Genomic DNA, 23884 nt, shown 5'->3' on the forward strand with positions numbered 1-23884 from the left:
TCAGTATTTGCCTTATCGGATGAGTGAATGTTTAGCATCTGCCTGACTCAGTGTGTTGATTTTAGTATTTTCCTGACTGGATGTGTTGAATTTAGTATTTGTTTGACTGGGTGTATGGATTTGATCTGTCTGACTGGGTGTGAGTAACTTTTAGAGATTTTCTACCCCTAAATCACTATTTCAAATTCATGATGAATTCTTGATTTTATTCACTCAAGGACATCTATCAATATATGGTGTGTGATTTTTTTTCTTTTCAAACAAATGATCAGCCCAAGAGTACTCCATATGGAAATTATGATTGCAATGTCTCAAGGGAAATAACTTACCACCAGGCACCAGCAGGTCCATAATGGTCCCCAATAAATGGCAAGCAAGAAAACAGGAGAGATGTGCTCCAACAGACAAGGTGATACAACCTGAGGAGAACAAATACAGCATTTTTATTCTGAAACTGATTCAAATACAAATTAAGAAGCAAACAAGAAGAAGAATAAAATAATACACATATACATGTATCAAGAACACTTCCATCAATATCATGATATAAGAAAATTAACAGACCTATATCAAAAAACAAACCTAGGTCTTGTTAATGTAAATCCTCAGTCAGCTGTCCTTCACATCATGTGTAAAGTATATTAAAAATGAAAACTGTACCCTATCATTGGTACTGTATGTACTTACTTATAAGTCAAGCCCAACTGTAATAACAACATAAACCCTGATCTGCCATTACAGAATATACAATCAGATCATGGTCTATGTTGTTTGTTCTATTTATTAGACCTAAATGACTGCATAGACCCATTTTTGTCTGCACATTATGCGATGGCAGATCTGGGTCCATGCATTTTGCAGTTGGTCTCAACTAATAAACAAGTATATATAGTTGGTTACATTAACAAATACTCAGAGCAGAGAATACTTAATGATCAGGCTTGGAAACCATCAAAGTATAAATTGGAATGAGTTCGAGATTCTTTGTGATAATGCTTGGAAACCATCAAATTAGAAGCTGAGTTTAAGCTTGAAAGTATTGTGTGATCAGACATGGAAACCATCAAACATTCAGCTCAGTATTTGCTTGAAAATTATTGTGTGATCAGACTTGGAAACCATCAAACTTTTGGCTGAATTTGAGCTTGAAATTATTGTGTGATTAGGCAAGTAAACCTGAAAACGTTTGGCTTAATGTGAGTTTGCGATTTTTGTGATCATCAAATGTTAGGCTCAGTTTGATCTTGAAATTTTGTTATTAGCCTTAGAAACCGTCAAACTTTAGATTTATGTTTGAGCTTGATATTTTGTCTTCACTTTTCACAACTTATCCTACTTTTGAAAGGTCATTTGTGATTGGCTGTGAGTGAAAACTAAGTCTCTAGATCTGAGAATTATGATTTCCAGACCTGCTGATCTAATAAAGAGCTGTCCCTCATTATAACATTGATGTTGGTGCCCATTACTGCAGACTACTCTTTGTACCAAACTTTGGCATAGTAAGACTGAATGAAACTTCAGTAAATGCATATATGAACACAATGGCATTGGGGTGGGGATAACAAAACAGTAGTGAAACACATAATAATGATTTTAGTTTATGTAAATTAAATATACTTCATATCATAAGTACATTTAATTCTGTTAAAGAATAATGTTTTAAAAAGGAAATAAGATATAATACAAAGCTTTTTGTTGTCTTTCAATCCAAACAGTCACACCTTTGACAATGGTTAAATGTTCATCACAGCGTCCATAGCGGTACTGTATTATGACCTGAATCACACTATAATCAAAGGTGTTATGATGAGGGCGAGATGTACCATCAATTTACTATACAGTGAAACATTTTCAAAAAGGACTCCAAAAGACCGTGCAGTACTCCCTCATTATGTTGTTGTTGTTGTGGGGTTTAACGCCATTTATCAGCACAAGATAGGCTATGCATGGCGGCCAGTATTAATGGTGGAGGAAGAACCCGGGAAAACCCCGGAAAGAACCACCGACCCACGAGAAGCTACTGGCAAGTTTTCTCACATACCCACATTGGCCGAATCCTAGACTCGAACCCACGCAGACAGAGGTGAGATGGCAGTGATCCGTAACAGAGAGCGCTTTAGACCACTCGGCCACTCGGGGCCCCCTCCCTCATTATAAATGACTTCAAAAGAACTTAACATTATATACTGTACTCCTTTACTATGATGCCGTTCAAAACAACCATAGTTATAAACACAACTACCTTATTGGTACAGGGTTTTTTATTATATATTTCATAGCAAGGTACTGAAATATGTCAATAGGAGAAAAATTATATAACCAAAACAGTGATACAAATAATCTCACCATATAGGCGACACCACTTTTATCACCACAGTGTTGATATCACTTTTGAAACTAGTTTCTTTTTGCATTTAGTAATTTTATCAGTCCTTATTTATACTGTATTTCCATACATAGACCTGTTTCTTTTCCTTCTATATCTCTCCCTTAATTTCTTTTCTCTCTCACACAAACAGGATGAATAGATCTTAAAATGTATCAAGACTGTTGACCTACCAAAATATATTTATGTAATCAATTAGATGGTACCATCAAGAATGACTAAAAATGAACTCCAAACAACAAACAAAGTCGACTTGAAGTTCTCCACTTGAATCATGTCAGCAAACTGTTGCTACTTGATAATCTGTGTCACCCATACAATAACATGCATCTACTACACTCAACGTCAACTTTAAGAAAAACCCTTGATTACATATAGTAATAAAATTGTTTTAGTAGCGATTTTAAACTGTCATCACAATCATGATCATGTTTCAAAATGGAGAAATCTGATTAGTGTCCATTACAAAACAAACCAGGCGACAATCACAATTTGGTTATAGCATGTGTTACTTAAACAGACAGCAAAGTTGACAGCACATAAAATCTCACATTTTCCACCTCATTTTCACCATATCTACTCAAAAAAGTACATGTATATATATTCTCTATATACCGAGGTACTGTACACTAATTTTACTACAAAACAACAGAATGGAATTTATGACCATACCATATAAATAGAACCACCTTATACTGAGCTACCTCATAGCAAGGGAGTACTGTACTTTATGAATTTGTGCACATGAATAAAAAAAATGACATTGAGAAATAACAGATTCATCTTCTAAAGAACTGGTGTAAGATAGGCAAATACCACAGGCAGGAAACAATTTGGTGTTGGGCAATGCTGAGTTTCTGATACACAATTCTTTTTTTGAGGGTGGAATTTTCATAACTGTTATCGAACCATAATCATGTATTATTGTTATCACATTCCTAAATTAAAAATTAGGGTTCAAGTCAATGTGACATACTGTGACTACTGATGTATGGCAGTTTATAGTGATGTCTAGCACTGGGGCATCATGCTGCAGACAAGGTGCATGATGTCCCACCCAATCACATTATCCTAACACCAGGCCAATCAGTCCTAACACTAACCTCTTAATGCTTAGCATGAGCAAGGCAGCTGCAAGTACTATTTTTATAAGTTTTTGGTAAGACTCGGCGGGGTTCAAACCTGCAGCCTCCTGCATCTGAGGCAGATACTTTAACCACATGGCCACTGGAGCAATCGAGGCTGTCCTTTATCATCAAGTGTAAATCATATGTGTCTGCTCTAAAAGAGGTCTCACCACACTAATAATGCATGTTTATCACTTTCTACAACACTCAGCAAAATACTATTTAAAAAGCTAGTGGAAACTAAGAATAAAATGTAAATTACCATTCATATTTCTCCGTTATTTTTCCCCAAACAGCATTCATGTACAAATTGAAGGTAATACAAACTACCCACAATAACACAGACCAATCTAAAATGGAAAGAAAAGAAAATGAAATATTAAAATTGCTAACATACTCATAATTGTATCAAGTCTGGAAATGTTTACAACTACTCTTTCAACCCAGGCATTATGGATTAACTCCAAGACACACAATGTACTTTACTGCTACACTGAATCTCTTTTAATTTCTCAGTCTGACATTATTGGCAGTGTACAGGTTTTCACAAAAGAAGCAATACAAACCTTTTAACTGACTATATATCTCCCTTTGAAAAAAGAATGGTTAATCACAATGGATAGTCACATGACATTGAATATACAATGGCAATTAGTGACATACTTTAGTCTGGTTTACAGTCTATGACAAATAATACTACATACATGACCTTAATTATTGAGAAAACCGGTAGCCATCCTAATTTTTTTCAAATTTCCATGAACAGTCTTTACTTTTTAAGTTGTCATAGTTACAAAGGATTAAATAAAGGTCAGTGGTGTTCGCTACTGTTCTTACAATATGGTCATTCTTAGTAATATTATTTTGAATAATCTGCACTTGGCATGCATATCATCCTAAGCAGTCATGGCTACAAAGGATTAAATCAAGGTCAGTTGTGTTAATTTCTGTTTTGGTGATGCAATCATTTATAGCAGTGTCTACATGCATATTTTTACAAAAAGTCATGGTCATTAGTCATGTCCTATAGGTGGCCACTCACGATATAATAAAATACTATATCATAAAATTGATGTGTGTGTTACTATTGTAGTTGCAAATGAAGTATGGTTGCTCATCACGGGGTTTGCTCAAGAGAAGTTTTACTGTACCTTATTTTACTGCAGGTAATATACAAATATGTATGACTGCACTCAATATTTGCATCAAATAGTGTGCCAGGAGATTTGAGTCCATACCATTTTGTTCCACTTCTAATTTTAAATATTGTATCACATAATATACCAGCAGATCAGAGTCGATAATGCTTGTTCCACTTTAGGTATTATTAATGCAGATCTAGCTACTGCATCTCAGAGTGTGCCAGGATATCAGAGCCAATAGTGTGCCAGCATATCAGGCCCCATAGTATGCCATGATAACAGGCTATATAGTATGCCAAAATATCAGGGTCCATACTGTTTGTTTGAATTCTGATTTTAACAATTTTAGACCCAGGTTTTGTACTGCATAGTGTGCACAGATATCAGGGTCCATGGTATTTTTTTGATATCTAATTTTACCAACATGGACCCAACTCCTGTAATGCATAGTGCACACAGATATCAGGGTCCATGGTATCTGTTTAATATCTAATTTTACCAACATGGACCCAACTCCTGTAATGCATAGTGCGCACAGATATCAGGGTCCATGGTATCTGTTTGATATCTAATTTTACCAACATGGGCCCAACTCCTGTAATGCATAGTGTGCACAGATATCAGGGTCCATGGTATCTGTTTGATATCTAATTTTACCAACATGGGCCCAACTCCTGTAATGCATAGTGTGCCAGAAGATCCGAGTCCATACTGTTGGTTCCATGTCTAATTTTAATGAAGACCCAGCTTTGTACTGCAAAGAGTGCCGGCAAGCCAAAGTCCATACCCTTCACTCTACTTCTGATTTTAAGTAAACCTCACATACATCTTTATCTACCTGTGTAGTACTTGCATTTATATCAGACACATTTTCTACAAAAGCAAAAATATTACAGGTTTCTCTCTTTCTAATGTTGTTCATTGGAGCAATAATAGTAAGAGTGTCTTATACTAAGGAAGGTTAGAACAAATGTCATATAGCACATAAAAACACAAAAATTGGATACTGAATGATGTGAGCTAACATTATAATTGATTCTCATAGGACCAATAACTTAATTTAAGTGAAATAATTCAAATAGCACTGATAAAAAAGCAAATTCAAATGTGAAATAATTCAAATAGCAATGATAAAAGTAAATTCAAATGTGAAATAATTCAAATAGCAATGATAAAAGTAAATTCAAACATGAAATAATTCAAATAGCAATGATAAAAGCAAATTCAAACATGAAATAATTCAAATAGCAATGATAAAAGCAAATTCAAACATGAAATAATTCAAATAGCAATGATAAAAGCAAATTCAAATGTGAAATAATTCAAATAGCAATGATAAGAGTAAATTCAAATGTGAAATAATTCAAATAGCAATGATAAAAGTAAATTCAAATGTGAAATAATTCAAATAGCAATGATAAAAGCAAATTCAAACATGAAATAATTCAAATAGCAATGATAAAAGCAAATTCAAATGTGAAATAATTCAAATAGCAATGATAAAAGTAAATTCAAACATGAAATAATTCAAATAGCAATGATAAGAGTAAATTCAAACAATTCAACAGATCAGAATCAACTGTAACAAGAATGCCTTGAAGGGATATGATACTCCAATGGCCTAAAAGAAATTCCAGGAACTGAAACAAAATAAAAACATTTAAAATGCTGAGTACTGAAACCATCTGGTACATTCAGAGATAACAAGATTTTCAGAATTCACTGATGTGGCTGTCATATTGGTCCTAAGCTCAGTACAATTTTCATTTCACACCAACCAGATATCAAGTTATTTTCATCAAAACCTCGTGTGAATATGACCATCTATTCTGGAGGAGCAGCAATAACAAAATGTTCAAGATGGCTGTCAAGGTGGACCAGATAAACATCATCAGAAGTCCTTCCGTAAAAACCTCATGTTGACATGGCCATCCATATAGGAGGTATGGAAGTAACAAGATTTTCAAAATGGCCACCATGGTGTCTGTATTAAATGCCAAATCAGCACTATTTTTCATTCAGAACAAACTACACCTCTCCCTTGATAACTCATGCACAATGAGGTCCACAAACATAGACTGCACTATAAGTGAGGTGCGAGTTACCAAAGGACCACCAAAAACTGAAGAAAAAAATTGCTTTGACATTAAGAAAACCATGGTGGGGGGGGTAAGCAGTGTTAGGGAACTGGGCTGTTCATTGACTGAATCTTCATTTTACAATCATGTTGATAATAATTTTTAATAACGCACTTTTTCTGATGAAGTTGATCTGTCTAATAATATTTATTTTCAAAATGTCCAACATATAAAAGATCGTTCCAACTGGTTTCAACAACTATTACATGTACGTGAAAAAATCTGTGCATTGTGTATTACATCACTGTTTTTTATTTTCTTGATTTGTCTGGTTCCGATGTGGTGTTTAATATTATCCTGCCAAATCAGGAATCCACAGAGCAGGGAACTGACTAACTGTTAATACACCACCAAACAAGATTCCTTTTTTTTAAAAAAACATGTGATATTTATTTTGTGAGTCAATTGTCTACATCAAAACTCAATTTTTGTATTATTCAGTTAGTACAATATTGATGTCGTGATTTCATTGGTAGTAATAATAAAACTTCTTATCATCCTTGAGGATATCTCTAAGTGCCCGTTCAAGAATACTTTGAAACTTGCTTGCCCACAATGGTCCGTATCTGTGAAATCAAGCTCTTTTTTTTACGAAGCATTCATTTTGCTTGGCTGCTTTGTTATTTTTTATCACAGTTATGAAAGTGTTGGTTAATTTATGGTAGTTTATGTCACATTCACAATAACATTTATAATTTTTCAATTAATCAAATGAAGTGAGTTCATCCAACATATGATCTTGTACCGCTAGGTTTTAAGTTTGTAGGATTTTCGTTTGTTCCACCTCCTTTGATTCAAAAGACATAATTAATGTGATAATACAAAGGAGGCCAGCTTTTAATTCAGTGCAACAATACAACAAATACTTCCAAAAGTCAGTTATCAAAACAAGGTTGGCATTTAATTAGGTTCATGAGAAACGCTTGCAGACATAGCTGTTACGGTAAATTGATGCATTTTACGTTTAATTACAAGAGGACACATTGTATTTATGACGACTGCACTTAAAAGGAACTAAAAGATAGAACTATAACACAAATTTCAATAGGTAAAAAAATTATTTAATGTGTATTTATTTATTAAAGTACTGGCTCTTCTTGGCATAAGTGACATTTTCATTGATCAAAATTAGCGGGTTCGCAAGTTATCAGGGAGCGAGTTATCGAGGGAGTGGTGTAGATCACAAGGAGTCTACTAGCAGAAACCCAATGTAAATGTGACGTTCCATTGATAAGTGGCAATAACAAGATTATCAAGATAGCAGCCTTGGGGATCATACTGAATGACTGGCACCATTTTCTTCAAGTTCATGTCTATATCACAGGAATGCTTTTGATAAAATCCCTAGAAGTAGTGGTAACAAATGCTTCAGGATAGCAACAGTGGTGGACATATTAGATTTCAGATCATCATCATTTTCATTTAGGACCAACCAAACATCAAAAAAAGTTTTCTGCTGTAAACCCCATCTCAATATGGCTTTCCATTCTTCACTATCCAAAGGTTGAGATGTGGCAGTTTATAGTGAGGTCTAGCACTGGGCATCATGCCACAGACATATAGCATGATGTCCAACCCAGTCACATTATCCTGACACCAGGCCGACCAGTCCTAACACTAACCTCTTAATGCTGAGCACCAAATGAGGCAGCTGTTAGTACCATTTTTGTAAGTCTTTGGTATGACTCGGTCGGGGATCGAACCCACAACCTCCCACATCCGAGGCGGATGTTCTAACCACTAGGCCACCGGAGCGGGGAAAAAAAAAAAGAGTAGTAAGAATAAGATATTAAAGATGGCTGCTGCAGTGGCCATACTAAAAGTTCCGGCATTACCATAATATTAACGATCAACTAGACCATGGGATGATTGTACATAAAGTTTTATGGCAATCCTCCAAGTAACTCAGGAGGAGTCCTAATAAAAAAAAGGTGTTTAAATGGATGGATATACAACAGACCACCCCACAAGTTCTTCCAGTCTATGACCAATTGAGCTAAAATTCTGAGATGTATTCATACCAGAATGATCTATGTAATATTTGATCAAATTAGTAGTTTTGGTGAGCACACTGTTTAAAGCTTTTTCTAATTTTAGTAACACTGGCCATATCTGATATCAGAGCAGAATCACTGGATGCAAATTTTTTTAGGGTACTCTATGCAAAGTTTGGTTGAAATTTATCTGGTGGCATTAAAGATGTTAAAGAAAGCTGCTGTTGATGGAGGATGAAGGATGAAAACACACTCCACACACTAGAAAAAGGATAAGGAGCAATACCATAAGGTCACGTGCATGATGACCATATGAGATAAAATTTAAGAGAAAAAAATTGTTATTGTCCAAACGGTAAACCTTTCAGCAGAAGAAATGGAGCACAAAATTATGGATTACTGCTATATTTTCAGACTCTATCACAAGAAACAGGAAGTTCACGTTAACACAATCACTGTCTGCTGGAGGACTGGGAACTATGTAGTAACCAGTCAACCAATGACAATAAATTCATAAAATCATTTGTTAAAGGTATATCGTCTAAGAGCATGTTAAATATGAAGCTTCACAGCAAACACGATTGGCAACAAATATGTGAATGTTATTTTTCCCCAATTATTAAAATATTAATAATTAATTGATTAAAACACCAACTGATAAATGTTGAAACTTCAGTGTTCCCTAAGTTGTTTGTTAGCAACGCTCTGTTAAGGCAATCATGGGGTTTTTTTTACATCAGGAATATGCGCAGAGTATGTTCATTGCCAAATTCATCCGAGATGATGATAAGAAACTTCGAAGAAATTGCAAAGAAAATTTGGTTTAAAAATATAATAATCATTGTTGACACTAGAGGGTGGTAGCACAGATGGAAAACATTTCAATATTCTGTGACCTCAGCAGCAGGGCAGAAAAATGACCTTTTTATACTTATATAACCTTACCAAAAAATGTCATCCACCATGCCTGAAAGTCACAAAGTACTCCATCTGGATGAAGTTCTCCCTGAAAAATATTAATTTTTTACATTACAGTTTTGTGACAAAACAATTCGGTCATGTCCAACAAAACTAATGAAAATCTTGTACCATTCGAAACTGACAAAGAAACCAAAGTGGGCCCAACACTGCTTGCTTGGCTTACATGTGCATTCATCCCAAATACAATGGCAATTGACCAACAAATCTGGGTTTGTAGGATGCTGTCAAAATTGGTTAAAAGTATTTTCACTGATTATGAGAAAAAGAATTTATTTGAAGGTTTATATATCTTAAAATCTGCAAATATATTTGACTGCAGATTGAGATCATTTGCATATAATTTAAAGGCATTCAAACCTGGATGCTTTCTGTGAAATACATCAAAATTCTGTTGAATGGTTTTATGACAAAAACACTCAAAAGACATTTTAGTACAAGAAACACTGGCCATATTTAATGGCAGATCATTATCAAATGCAAAGAACTGAAAGGTTGCTTTCCATAAAAAACATCAATTATGTTGAATGGTTTATGAGAAGAAATTTTTTTTTTTACAAGAAACAGGGGTCATATTGGATGGCAGAACAGCATCATGTATAAACACTTGACAAACATATGGCGTGAAGCTTGTTGTCAAATTTGTTAAGTTCTGTTAAAGTTTTTGTTTTTTATTATTACATCCAGCAGCCATAACAGATAAGCATTTCTAAATATCCATAAGGCCTTCATGCCAGGCTAACGTCTGTAAAACTGATACAATTCAGTTGACCAATTGCTGCAAAGAAGTCACTTAAAGATGATCTATTTTTGGAAATGGTGGCCATTTTGTGTACGGTGCAACAGCACCATTTGTACAACTTTTAAAGCTTTAAACTTTTAAAACAATGCATTAGAAGTCAACAAAGAGTCTGGTCACAGACAAAACACACCTCATTTTGCTTCTCTTCAATTCATTAAAATCTGTTGCATGGTTTCTGAGTAGATTTCATTCTCTTTTTAACAACAGCCATATTTGGATGGCAGATAAGCATCATTTGTAAAAACCTGAAAGGCCTTCAAGCCTGCTTTCTGTCTAATCTGGTCAAATTCTGCTGAGTGGTTTTGAGAAGCAGTTGCTTAAAGATTTCTATATCGGCAATAACAGCAGCTGTATTTGATGGCAGATCAACAATACCAAAAATACTTTAAAGGATGCTTTCTGCTTTCGAAATTGGTTCAGTACTTTTCAATCAGTAGTTTAAAATAGCAAATAGTTATGGATGATGTACAACAGATGACATATGATAAACATACAACATAAATGTAGGTGAGTTAAAATAAACTGTACATCTTTGTGATAACTTATTACCAACTGCAAAAAATTCTTCCACTTACTACGCTATTTAGGCACAACCCCTTTGTCATTCTATTACCTGAGGTGTCTGTCCTTAAAGAACCTACACTTCTGAAAATGATGAAAAACAACTGATGCAAACAAAAAATAAAGCTATTATAAAGGTATTAATGTAAAAATTTATATAGAAAACCAAATGTCAGGTGGCACAGATAACAGGTAAAAAAAAATCCACCATACATGGACTGGTGAAATTTTTCTCCTTCACATTTTTGCCATTTTTCAGCAGACCTGACCACAGATAAATCACGAAGCTGAACCTGCCAGACAAGGTTTATTCCTTGTTATGTTCATTTAACTTACATAAAAGCAAGGCTTGTAATTCCATACTCCCCTAAATTTTACCGTATAAAAAGATGGATGTAGCTAGAGTTCTTTTAAAGAGTAAATTTGAAACTGTATATTCTAATGAGTTCATTTTCCACATCAAAGTAAGATAAAAAAAAATAGTTAAGCCTGCATTATCTGAGACATCCATATAAAGGACAACAGGAACAAATAAGTCTTAAAGTCCAAACTTAAATATGTGATTGGTCAATTTTCAAGTCAGACTTAAATTTCAACCAATCATATCACTGAAACCAATACTTATGTTTACGCCCAAACTTAAGTTTTGTTGATTAAATCTGAGCCTCTTCAAGAAGGACAATATTTATAGGTCCTTTTTTAATCTGCATAACAAGTCTGGCATCTTAACAAGGACAGATTTATGTGGACCCCTGATGGTCCTGAATAAACAGGTTTCAATTTACAGTCGAACCCACTTATCTCGACCTCGGTTAACTCGCCAACCCTATTAAGTCGATGTTTTTGAAGTGGAACCGCCAAATTCTCTCTTTGTCTTAGCATTTTCTCATCGGTTATGTCAAGTCTTTTATGTCGCCGAACCCTAATATCTCGAGCACAAAAGAGGGCCAAATTTGCCACTTAACGTCGGTTATCTCGATCCCCATGACCAATCGCCGGCTTTTGAAAATGTTAGTTATCGATGCCACTTCACCATCTCACTACTGTATTTTCGCGTATATAAGACGCGTCTTATACAAAGTTTTACGTACCCCTCACCCAGTATATTGGGTGTTAACTTATGCTACAGTAATAAATACGGTCCAATGACAAAGAAGATGAAGAAGATGTGGACAAAGATTTGGAACCAATTCCCTCAGCTGGTGAGGTGGTAGAAATGCTACAGAAAATTCGACGGTATGGTTCTTTTGTAGGAGATGAAACTGTTTTAGACAGCATAAATAATATTGAAGCATTTGTTTTCAAGCAGACTGTTAAAGGCAAAAAGCAACAAAGCATTATAGACTTTGTAAAGAAACCATAGTAACCGCGTGTACAATACTTTTCAGAGCTGTGTCAGAGTGAAATGACTCGCGAATTTAATTTTGACACTGGTTAGCTTTCGTTTATCTCGACGCTTTTTGGCAAACCCCTAGGCCGGCGACATAACCGGGTTCAACTGTAACTACAGAGGGGACTAAGCTATACCTTCCCCCTGATTTCTCATGGTCCCCCTTTTTGAGAACACTCCTTGGCAATTACAAGTGGGCCTTATAAAAGGACTGGCCTCTTATAGGGGGTCATAAAGGTAGAAATACACTAAGTGTCATGTAGGGTGACCTCCCATGAGGTGGATCACTGGAAGAGTGTAGGGAAGAAGGGATTGCAAGACAGACTAATAATCAAGCAATGATCTATTCAGTTCTTACCATCAAGTAGGAAATACACATGAAAGCTGCTGCAATGCTCAGGTATAAGATAAGTCTCTACAAAAGAAAAAGACAAACAATGTTTTCATGCAAAATTTGATAAAGCATTGTGAAGAGCATCAACCATGGATACTGACTGGATTGTATCTTGTCATCGAAATATGGGAATTTAAGTAAATGCTTACCAGCAGATCAAATTTTGGACAGGTGTCAATTAACTGCATGACATTTTAAATGAATGTCAAGAAAACATCATCAGAAATATTACTGAATATATGGTTGCAAAATATTTAAAATTTAATCTCAGTATTATCAGTAAGTTATCAACAGAAAAACTGAACAGTTAAGGTAATTATGATTAGGGCTGTCAAAAACCACGGAAAACTTCACCTGGGTACCTGTTGTGCTGTTTAACAGGTAACCGGGTACCCGTTAGAACATGAAAGACATGTACAACCCTAGTTACCCCACTGTCAAATTTTCACAAACCTGGATTGTTGTAGGGTGACGAAACGAACAGACATTTACATCATTTTGCACACTGTTTACCACACTTTATCCACTATTTCGCATTCTCTTTTTTGCATTTTACCAATTCGCACTTTCGCATTTTCACATTCGCACTTTACCCACACCCACTGGAAGACGGCTGACAATCTGTCGACGGAGATAATTTGTTTTCCTGTTGTACTTCAAACTGTCCATTATAAATTGTACTATAATATTTTGTTTGATTTGTCAGTAATAATAAATTAATATTACAATGTCGTTTCACTTATTAATAAACTTCCAACAACTTCCACAGCGTGTTTTGTTATTTATTACTCATGGCAAATGGCGGTGAAAGTCAACTTCCAGCTAAGAACTTGAATAGGAAAGGAGGTTACACTTAAGTAAGTAAACAAAACATTACAATATATTCTGCCACAGCTTGTCGTTCGTTTGCTGACTGATGAGTAAGTGATATGTTAACATGCGTAGTCTACATATTAGTATTGTTCTGAACTTTGAAGCTGTTCGCACAGCCCAGCATGCAGCAGCCGTTTAGTAGTGGGCCGCTGATGCATAATGGGTGGTCCTACTCCTAAATACAGACTGGAGCTGCAACTCAAACGAGCATACTGCCAATGATATTTGATATTTTGATAGTGTTTCGACAAATTACTTTTGTGAATGGGTACTCGTCATTAATTTTTAATGTCCGGGTTTTTCACTATGGTCAGGTACTTGTTGACAGCCCTAATTATGATTGCTTCATATGTATATGTATTGTGTACATATGGAATAAATGTGCAATGTCTTAATTTTCCAGAGTTCTAAACTGACCAAAATCTACATATTTTTACTTGACATGAACTTGTCCTTTCACAAATTTTCAGTTCAAGCTGATTCAATGGTATTCTCAAAGAATCTTAATATTTCTAAATTACTTCAGTCTATTTGTAGATTTCCAAACATCCAAACAGTCAAACAGAATGGTGTAAAAGAAATTTAACATAGGCACACTGGCAACAATCATAGGCTATTTATGTCAATAAAGACATGGTTTCATCCAAATATTTTCATTTTAAAGTATTACTTGTTTACAAGAGATACTTGGTGATGCACAAAAATGAAAGCAGTTGTTTTAGTTTCACTAATCAAATGGTCCCTGCCTAATAATCTGCCTCTACATCGATACAGTGTGCATGGTTAGCACTAAATTTTTGTGAAAGGATCAATTTTATGGAATTCAAAGAGACTGTGCAAATTTCATCAAGAAATATAAGAACAAATTATACAGACATTTCAGCTTTTTAAACATGATAAACTACAGGTTAAAAACGTTCTGTACAGTTTTGACAATGGTAGTCCAAGGCAACATTTTTCCAAAAGCAAAACTGAGAAGTCCAATATACATTAACTTAAAATCAAAGTCCATACTTTGATAGTCCATACTCAAGAACTGAAGGTCCTGGAAGAGTTGAGTTCTTTAATATGTTATAAGGGTGACAAATATATTCCAACTCCTCTGTGCTGAATACAAAAATAAATATATTTCCAATGCCTCTATACAGGACAGATTGAAATCAGGTACAGGTACTAATTAAATGTCACAGACAAGATAATAAATGTTACTTAAAAATAATGTATCCATAAGATTTTTCAATGACAAAATTATCAATGATGTAGAGCTGTTTCCTGCACACTCACTTTCATTTTTGTTGTAATAGCATTTTTAAGACATTATTAACTAAATCATGCTTAGAAAATGGGAACTAAGCATCTTTCCCAAGAATGGACCAAGGAAGTCAACCAGGGCTGGTCTGAGCTGGTATCAAACCCACAATCCTTGGATTATGAGTACAATGCTCCACCAGATAGGTTTGAATAATCTGAACTTACACACAATTTCTAGGCATATAAATTTTCAAGTTGAATGTACTATAAATACTCACCTATAAATCATGTCCAACTACAAACAACAGAACCAATACTGACAAATTGGGGTCTATTTGTTTGTTCTACTTATTACTCCTAACAAACTCCATAGACCTTGACCTACCAATACATTGTGACAGCAGATCTAGGTCTGTGCAATTCTGAAGTTCAACTCGACATATAAGTGAATATATATCATATTATGGTACACAAAAATACAATTTATAAGATAAATTCCAACAAAATACACCATGATAACATAAAAACTATCAATGTAAAACTAAAATCAAACAAATTATCAAACACTTATTAAAACTCTTTCCATAAAATAAACTCTAGCTAGTATATAGTTTGAGCATCTGCCAGTACTGACAATGTTCTTTAATTTATTTTGTGTTACACAAGAGGTTACCATCACGACAACAAATTACAGCGTAACCTTGCTATAGCATGCTCTATTATAACATGAATTCAGATATAATATGGTTGTGGCATGACTCCCAAAATTTCATATAAATGTATTTTTCTTGCACATGATAAATAATTTTTCTTCTTAAAAGAATAAAAAATAATGTGCAAAAAGTTTATTATAATTCTGGGGAAGAGATCATGTATGAATTCTAATATAAAACAATTGTAGCATGGCTCCTGAAATTTCATATACATGTATTTTTTTTGCATACAAAAAATATTTCTTCTTAAAAATATGAAAAATAACATGTAAAAAGTATATTCAGTGATCATACTAGGTTTTACTAATGTCACAAATTACCATTTTTTCCTTATTGGCAACAAAATATACCATCTGTCAATTTTTGTATAGCAACATTGTAGACACCTTAAATTTGTATATGCAGTCTTGTGTTTGGAGTGGAGAGGCACCTTGAAAGGAAGCTACAAACTTGTATATGCAGTCTTGGGTTTGGAGTGTAGAAATGCAAAGTCACCTTGAAAAGAAGCTACAAATTTGAATATAAAATGCACTGGAATCTATCTATTGTTACATAAACACATCCTTTGTTCATATTAACAAACCATCTTAACAGTGGATTGTTATATCATAATCTGCTTCTGCCAAAATCTGTCCAGAGTAGTGTATGCTAAAATATACTCAAATAGTCATGATACCAGACTAGCTACAATTGACCAAACTCTGAAGGCAGGAGTAGAAATGGCTACAATCAACTAAATGACAATTAATTTATCTTTAAAATGTACCCAGAAAAGATAGTTTTGCTGAAACTTCAAAGAAAACTGATTACTTCTGAAGCACCGATCATTCAGTATAAATACTAAGCAAATGATAAAATTTCAGTCTCAATCGAGTTTCTACAATTTATTTAAATTGTTGCTGCAATAACAAACCAGCATATGTATGGTTCTCTGCTTTAGTAGTGACTTCAATGACACTAGCATGCTTCATCAAAGCAAGCCAACTAAAATATTCAATAAAAACAATGCATCTTTTATCGGAGGAAGTAAGCATCAAACTTAAGTAACACCAATGAAATCTGATGGATTGTTGCTTTTTCTAAAGTGGCTGGAATAAATTTTCTGTGCCATGAAAGTTTCTTATTTGCAAGAAAAAGTTTAAGCTTACAAGTGCTACAAATGGGAGCATAAAACATAAATTAAATTTCCAATCTTCTGAAACCATGGCTATCTGGCCATCATCTTAACTGAAGTTGTGATATCTTGCAACAGATTTGTTGAACCTTTTAAAATGTTCATGTTTTCATTTACAATGAATAGCCTCATCCCCTGCGTAGCCTTGGCAAGATGATAGCTGTCTCCAGCTGACCAAAATCTAGGCCAATTTTAAGTAATGTACATACAGCATGTAAAAACTAGCCATATGCTACTGGTGACAATGAATATCATAGTGAATTGTTTAGTGACACCTACTTGTTGACACTGGGATATAGATCAAATGAGGACTACCATTTTTTATATGTTATTTGTGATTTCACAGGATACGACTAACACATGAATTTTATAACATGTGATCAATACTTAAATTCATGGATTTTTCATTTACATGCACAGTACTTCACACATTATGGACTGTACTATACAAATGTAAACTGTCAATGTACAAGTGTATTCCATATTAGTTTTGTCTTCATTGCATTAAAAACATGTATTTTTTTCTGCTTTTATTGCCCACCCACCCACCTGCCATTTATTTTGGCACATGCATCATTTTCTTCAGCCAACTGACTTGGCTGGATATAACATGGTTTGGTACATAACAAGATCTGGTTCCATGGACCCCAACCATCATGTTATAGTGGGGTCACAATGTATACAATTTACTGCTCAATAATAAACAATGCTTACAATACCTGAGCAAAAGCAGCATATTTCTTGAACAACCAGATGACAAATATCATGAAAACACTGAAAAAATAAAATATTATGAAGGAAATCAATAGTTCTCATTGCATGACTAATGTCGTTCCTGTCATTTATTAAATCATATATAAAGTCTACAAAACTAATACAAAGTTTGATATCAACTTCAACACAGAAGTGAAACTGTAAGAGTTGAAATCTAATCACAGCTTGCAAGTTACTAATACACCTCTCCCTCGACAACTCACGCACAACGTGGTCCACAAACCTAGACCGCACTATAAGCGAGGTCATGAGTTACCGAGGGACCTCCAAAAATTGAAAAGAAATCACTCTGACATCAAGACAACCATGGGGGGGGGGGGCAGAATTAGGGAACTGGGCTGTTTATTGACTGAACCCTAATTTTACAATCACATCGATAATAGTTTTTAATAACGCGCTTTTTCTAATGAAGTTGTTCATTAATCTGTTTAAATAACATTTATTTTCAAAATGTCCAACATACGAAAGATGGTTCCAACTGGTTTCAACAATCATCACATGCATGCATAAATAATCTGTGTATTACGTCACTGCTTTTTGTTTTCTTGATCAGTCTGGTTCCCGTAGTAGTCTTTAATGTTATCCTGCCAAATCGGGAGTCCACAGGGCAGGGAACTAGACTAACTGTTGATACACCACCAAACAAGATTCCTTGTTTTCAAAAACACTCAACGTTTATTTTGTGAGACAATCATCTACGTTGAAACTCAATTTTTGTATTGCTCCACAATTAGTACAATACTGATGTTGTGAATTAATTAATTGGAATTAATAATGAAACTTCTTATCATCCTTGAGGATATCCCTAAGTGCTAGTTCAAGAATTCTCTGAAACTCACTAGCCCACAATGGTCTGTATCTGTGAAATCAAGCTCTTTATTTTACAAAGTATTCATTTCGCTTGGCTGCCTTGTTATATTTGATGACAGTTATGAAAGAGTCAGTTAATTTAACCCTTAAGGTGCTATATTGTTTTGTAATACGAGATCTCTCAGTGCTGAATTGTTTGAGAAAAAAGAAAAGAAAACTGCAGTTTCAATAAATATACACAACAGATACACAAACCCTAAATGAAAAATGATGGTGGATGTCTAAACTTTAAGATTAGCATCAAGGCACATGTGTAAGTTTAACATATTTGCATGTACAGGTGCAAATACAGGTAAAATGACAAGTTATGATTGTATTTCATCTGTATTTTTGTGTTTTTTAATGGAAAAGTTCAAATATATCTAAGAAATATTATATATTCTTCAGTAGTTCGACCATGTACATGTAATGTCTGTCACAATGTTATATCTAAATTGTGAGAATCATAGGCAAAGAAGAGGTAACAGTTTTGTAAACATCCACTCCATGAATGTCTGAGGTAAGTTTAAACCCCCATAGTAATAAATGTTCATGAAAATGTTTCAATTCTTATTTATTCTAATATCATCAAAACTGAGGTTCATATTTGGTGAATAAACCTCAGCAAATGCTTTATTTTTTTCAATCACTGGGAGGATCTTGTGTAAAGGGTCACCTTGATTGTTCTCATTGTCTGCCAGGTGTAAATTGCTTAGAATAGCTAGAAATCTATCCCATACTCATTTTTTTGCTGAAGTATGGTGTTGATATCACATGATCAGTAGCCCAGTAGGAATCGAGATAAGATTTATGTGCCAAACCCATTGCTATAATAAACGGAAAAAAGAGTTTTAGCTGCTCAGTGTGATAGGTTGCCATTTCTTCATGCGACTGTTCTCCTTGAAGTCTGCCCCATGAACTCTCTGATCTGCATAAGAAAGGTCTTAAATAGTCCATAGGTTCAGTATTCGCCATCGTGACATTTAATTTTGAATTACCAGTGAATGGGGGGGGGGGTTGACAGGCATGCCATTTTTTTCTCGTCCAGCCAGCATGTACATCAGACTCCAGTTCCACATCAATTCCTGGCTCAAAAATCACTCATGGGTATTTCCATCAACACTTTGCCTGCTCAAATAATTTCATCCTCCTCAAATCCTTCAAAATCATTGTCATCATCAATATCAGAAGCCAGTATTTATCGCAAGAAATCACCATCGTATTCAGCATCAGCCATTTAATTTTTTCCAGGTACCACGTGCTCAAAAGCGAGTATTTGTAAAACTTCTTCGCTAAATGCATAGTAAAGTATAAGGATGCTTGTTCCGGGCCTATATAAACCAATCAAATATAGTTCTACAAGCAGTCATGGCTAGTTGAAGTAATAGGATGAGTATATTGTTGCTTATCTGGAAAACGACTCAAGTCGCAACAAGCACTACGTCTTTAAAGGTTACAGTAGTTTATGTTACATACACAATAACATTTGTAAGTGTTTGATTGATCAAATGAAAAAAGTTCACCTGACATACGACTGGGACCACTAGATTTTAAGTTTGAAAGATTTTCATGCCTTTCAAATTTTCTTTTATTCTACCTCATTCATTTCATTCAAAAGACATAATTAACGTGATAATACTATGGAGGCCAGCTTTTAATTCAGTGCAACAATACAACAAATACTTTTGGAAGTCAGGTATCAAAACTCGGTCAGCTCTTAATTCGGTTTTCTAAGAAATGCTTGCGGATATAGATGTTATGGTAGATTGACTCATTTTACGTTTAATTACAAGAGGACACATTGCATTTATGACGATTACACTTAAAAGGAACGAACAGAACTAGAACACAAATTTCAATTTATAAAAAAATTATTTAATTTGGAGTGAGTGACATTTTCATTGATTGAAATTTGCTTACATATCGTTAACTAGGAATGTCATTTGGAAAGAAAATTTAAAAAATTGTATGACCTATTTTTAAATTTTATATTTCATAGTGCTGATTAAAATTTCCAGATCCTATCTACCGTTTTCAACGATAAAACTAGCGACACATCAGAGTTTCCGTTACCAATTTTGATTGTGATTTTCTTCAACTTCAACAAATAGGGATCAGTCTTTGGGGTATTTTCTGGTTCAAAACATGGGATCCATGCCATATTTATTGAACTCTTTAATTATTTTGTTATTACTGCAAACCAAGTCTTCATTCCTGCTGTGTGGTGAAGTCATCTTCATTTACTAAAAGTTTATACATGTACAATGTATATAAATTGACATTATACTTACCAACCAAAAAGGGATATTGATGACATTGCACGTCTTACATTGATAATGACATCCTGAAAGGAAAACTGGATTGTTACTGATTTAAATTTTCTAAACTGAGAAATCAATTGTTTACTTACAGACTGGCATAATGTCTTAATTTAACATGCATTGCAGGGTGGGATTAATAATCTGAGAAGTATAAAAAAGCACAATTTGTTTTAGAAATGCAGATTTTCAACCAAACATAATGATTTAGTCATAATATGCATGCATGCATTGGATTAAAGTCTTATATCAAAGCATGCATTGAATTAAAGTCTTATATCAAAGCCTTAAAGTGGCACATGCACAATTGTGTGCATGCCACTATAATTAAACTCAACAACAAAATATCAAAGCCAGCAAGATATATTCTCAAAGGATTTCAAGAGAGTTGACACTCCACCTATACTGCTGATTTATTCTGATCAAAGTTTGGCATAAAAATCTGCACTTTAACTCTATGCTTGACACTTGAAGTACCTGTGAAATTGCTATAAAATAAATCATATATGGGCGCTGTCCTTTCACTGACAAAAATTTTGTTTTCAATTCAGCTGCAGAGAGTCCTCTATAATTTTTTTTTTAAAATGTGCTTGATTGTGCAACATTATCCAAACTCAGTTATCACATTTTCCTCCTACTTTACAACATTTAGCAACTGGCAATTAACAAGCTCCTTTAAACTGCTGACTTACAACTTTTAAAGTCTTCTGTTCTCACATAAATTACAATTAGAGTGATTGTAAGTGGGAACCTACCTTGCAATAGATTGTGTTTCTTTTCATTTAAAGAAAAGATTTTCTTTGTAATATTTCATCCTCGTCATATCTGCAACCTACTCATCTTTTATGGTGATGCTAATAAAGAGGTGTGTGTGTGTGATTAGGATTTTTAACGTAGCTTTAACAATTTTTCAATCATATCGCAATGATGTCTGCAGTGTGGCAGCTTATAGTGATGTCTAGCAATGGGGCATCATGCTGCAGACACGCAGCATGATGTCCCACCCAGTCACATTTTCCTGACACCAGGATGACCAGTTCTAATACTAACATCTTAATGCTGAGCGCCAAGTGAGGCAGCTGTTAGTACCATTTTTGTAAGTCTTTGGTATGACTCAGCTGGGGTTTGAACCCATGACCTCCCACTTCTGAGGCAGACACTCTAACCACCAGGCCTAATGGAGTTAGATTTCATAATTTTCAAATGCAGTTATGATTTTTGCTCTTTACATCACTCAGAAATTTTCATTCTATCATTTCCCCCTCTTTTTAAGTATTAGATTTAACTGCCTAAATATTTATTATTACTTCCTTTTGTGGTGTATTAATAAATATGAATTTCATGTATAAACTGTAAGTGATATATTCTGGCATATAATTATATCAGTAGATACAGTTATTATTTCAGTTAATATTTCAAAATGAAATCAAGTTTTCAATTTAATGACACTTACTGTCTACCATACTTTCTGGCAGCGAGCAATATGTAAGCATGGGTATTCATGTTACTTGGGTTTCATCACTAGAAACCATTAACAATGTGATGACTTCATTTAGGATATGATTTGGCTTTTGGCATGAGATGTATGGGCATAATATTTGGATGCAGGGTGATGGAAAGTAGATCTTCATAAAATTTTATATGGATTTATTTTTTATTGTTATTTTCCAGAAATGAAACTTTGTTCAGGATTTTGTTTCTAACAGAAACAGATAACTTATCTATTAGTTACGTTCAAACACTTCCTCATAGCAATGGTACATTTAGAATGGAAATAGTAGATAAAATGCCATAAGGAAACCCAGGTGAACAGGATAAACAAGTAACAATAGGTCCTAAATGGTATCAGCAGCAGCCAAATTTGTGGTATCCTGACAGATTTATCATTGATTTTATGTGGTACTTGGAAGCTGAAATAAAGTTTCTGAATCTCAAAAGAAAAGAAAAAAAAACAGTTAACAATTAAAAGAACGCAAACTTGGCTTTGTGCCAGTATCTAAACATTTAATTTAAATGTTAGTTTTGCTTCAGTGTGCCGTGATGAAAATAAACAAAACTGGAGGCTGCATGTAGGAAAAACTGCCAGACTGACCACTTTTCAGGTAAAATGTGTAGATGATTGTCTGCCAGTGACCTTAGCAGGAAGCACCCATACATTAATATTTTAAAATAATCAGTATAAGCTTCAGTTAACCGAGAGATTAATTTTATTTTGTAACAAACCCAAGTGCCAACATTAGTACACCTGCTCTGTAGTTACATACACCCATAAGCATCGTTAAAGGAGAAAAAAAATCAACTGTTAATTGCGAGAATTTCGATCTATCAGAGAGAAGTAAACGATGGATCAATATAAAAATGTATCAGAAGTAAATGAATCATAGAGCATAGCAAGTGCCTATATGAACGGGAAGACCATTCATATATCATGGATCAGAGTGTTTTGAAGTTACTTGTCTCTTTTATAATTACAGGTTTCTGTATCAGAACAGGTTATAGCAGTCATCTGATGGACACACGGTACTAATGGTATGGAAAATGGGAACCTGCCTGGAAATAGGTGAACCTAAAATAGAGTATATATGCCATATAATATGGGTCAGGCTGAGGTTTACGATTTTTTTCTTTCTTTAATACATAATACTCGGTATTGTCTTTTCAATATCATGCTTGCGTCAGCCACCTATGGTGAGAACTAGACGTTTGATTTTAATCATATGCTCTTAAAACGCGTAATACTTACACACTGACTTGGGTTATCTGGAAACAGGTAGCACATATTTCTTGAATTGATATTTGGAGTAGTAGTATTGCCCGCCATATTGTTTTCTTTTCTCCTTTTCTTTTCTTCCTTCAAATTAAGATGGACTCAAGGGAAATAACTGCCAAAATGCAAACCTGAAGGTGTCACACTATTATTTTCGTGTATTAGGCCTCAGATCACAATTAATTTATCTATACAGTTCCGGCATCTATTCGTCACTACTAAACTTTCCAGTGTACCCAAATCCTAATAAATC

General features: G+C 34.4%; 1 protein-coding gene across 2 annotated transcripts in view; it reads right to left on the bottom strand.

Moving 5' to 3' along the window:
* LOC149799331 (cyclic AMP receptor-like protein A) overlaps positions 1-23705 on the bottom strand; it is a 55694-nt gene extending 31989 nt beyond the window's left edge. For both annotated transcript variants that reach the window (XR_016421159.1, XM_089958638.1), the window contains exons 1-7: positions 23608-23705; positions 20838-20890; positions 17643-17697; positions 12877-12933; positions 9733-9793; positions 3776-3863; positions 330-419 (exon numbers count right to left, since the gene is read on the bottom strand). Coding sequence is in view for 1 of the 2 variants with exons in the window: in XM_089958638.1 (XP_089814764.1) it covers positions 330-419; positions 3776-3863; positions 9733-9793; positions 12877-12933; positions 17643-17697; positions 20838-20890; positions 23608-23685 (482 nt within the window). In the remaining variant the exon portion in view is untranslated. The remainder of the gene's footprint in view (positions 1-329; positions 420-3775; positions 3864-9732; positions 9794-12876; positions 12934-17642; positions 17698-20837; positions 20891-23607) is intronic.
* Positions 23706-23884: the final 179 nt, after the last annotated feature.

The sequence above is a fragment of the Sinohyriopsis cumingii genome, chromosome 5, assembly GCF_028554795.1.
Source record: "Sinohyriopsis cumingii isolate HCF-2022 chromosome 5, ASM2855479v2, whole genome shotgun sequence".
NCBI classification, from domain to species: domain Eukaryota; kingdom Metazoa; phylum Mollusca; class Bivalvia; order Unionida; family Unionidae; genus Sinohyriopsis; species Sinohyriopsis cumingii.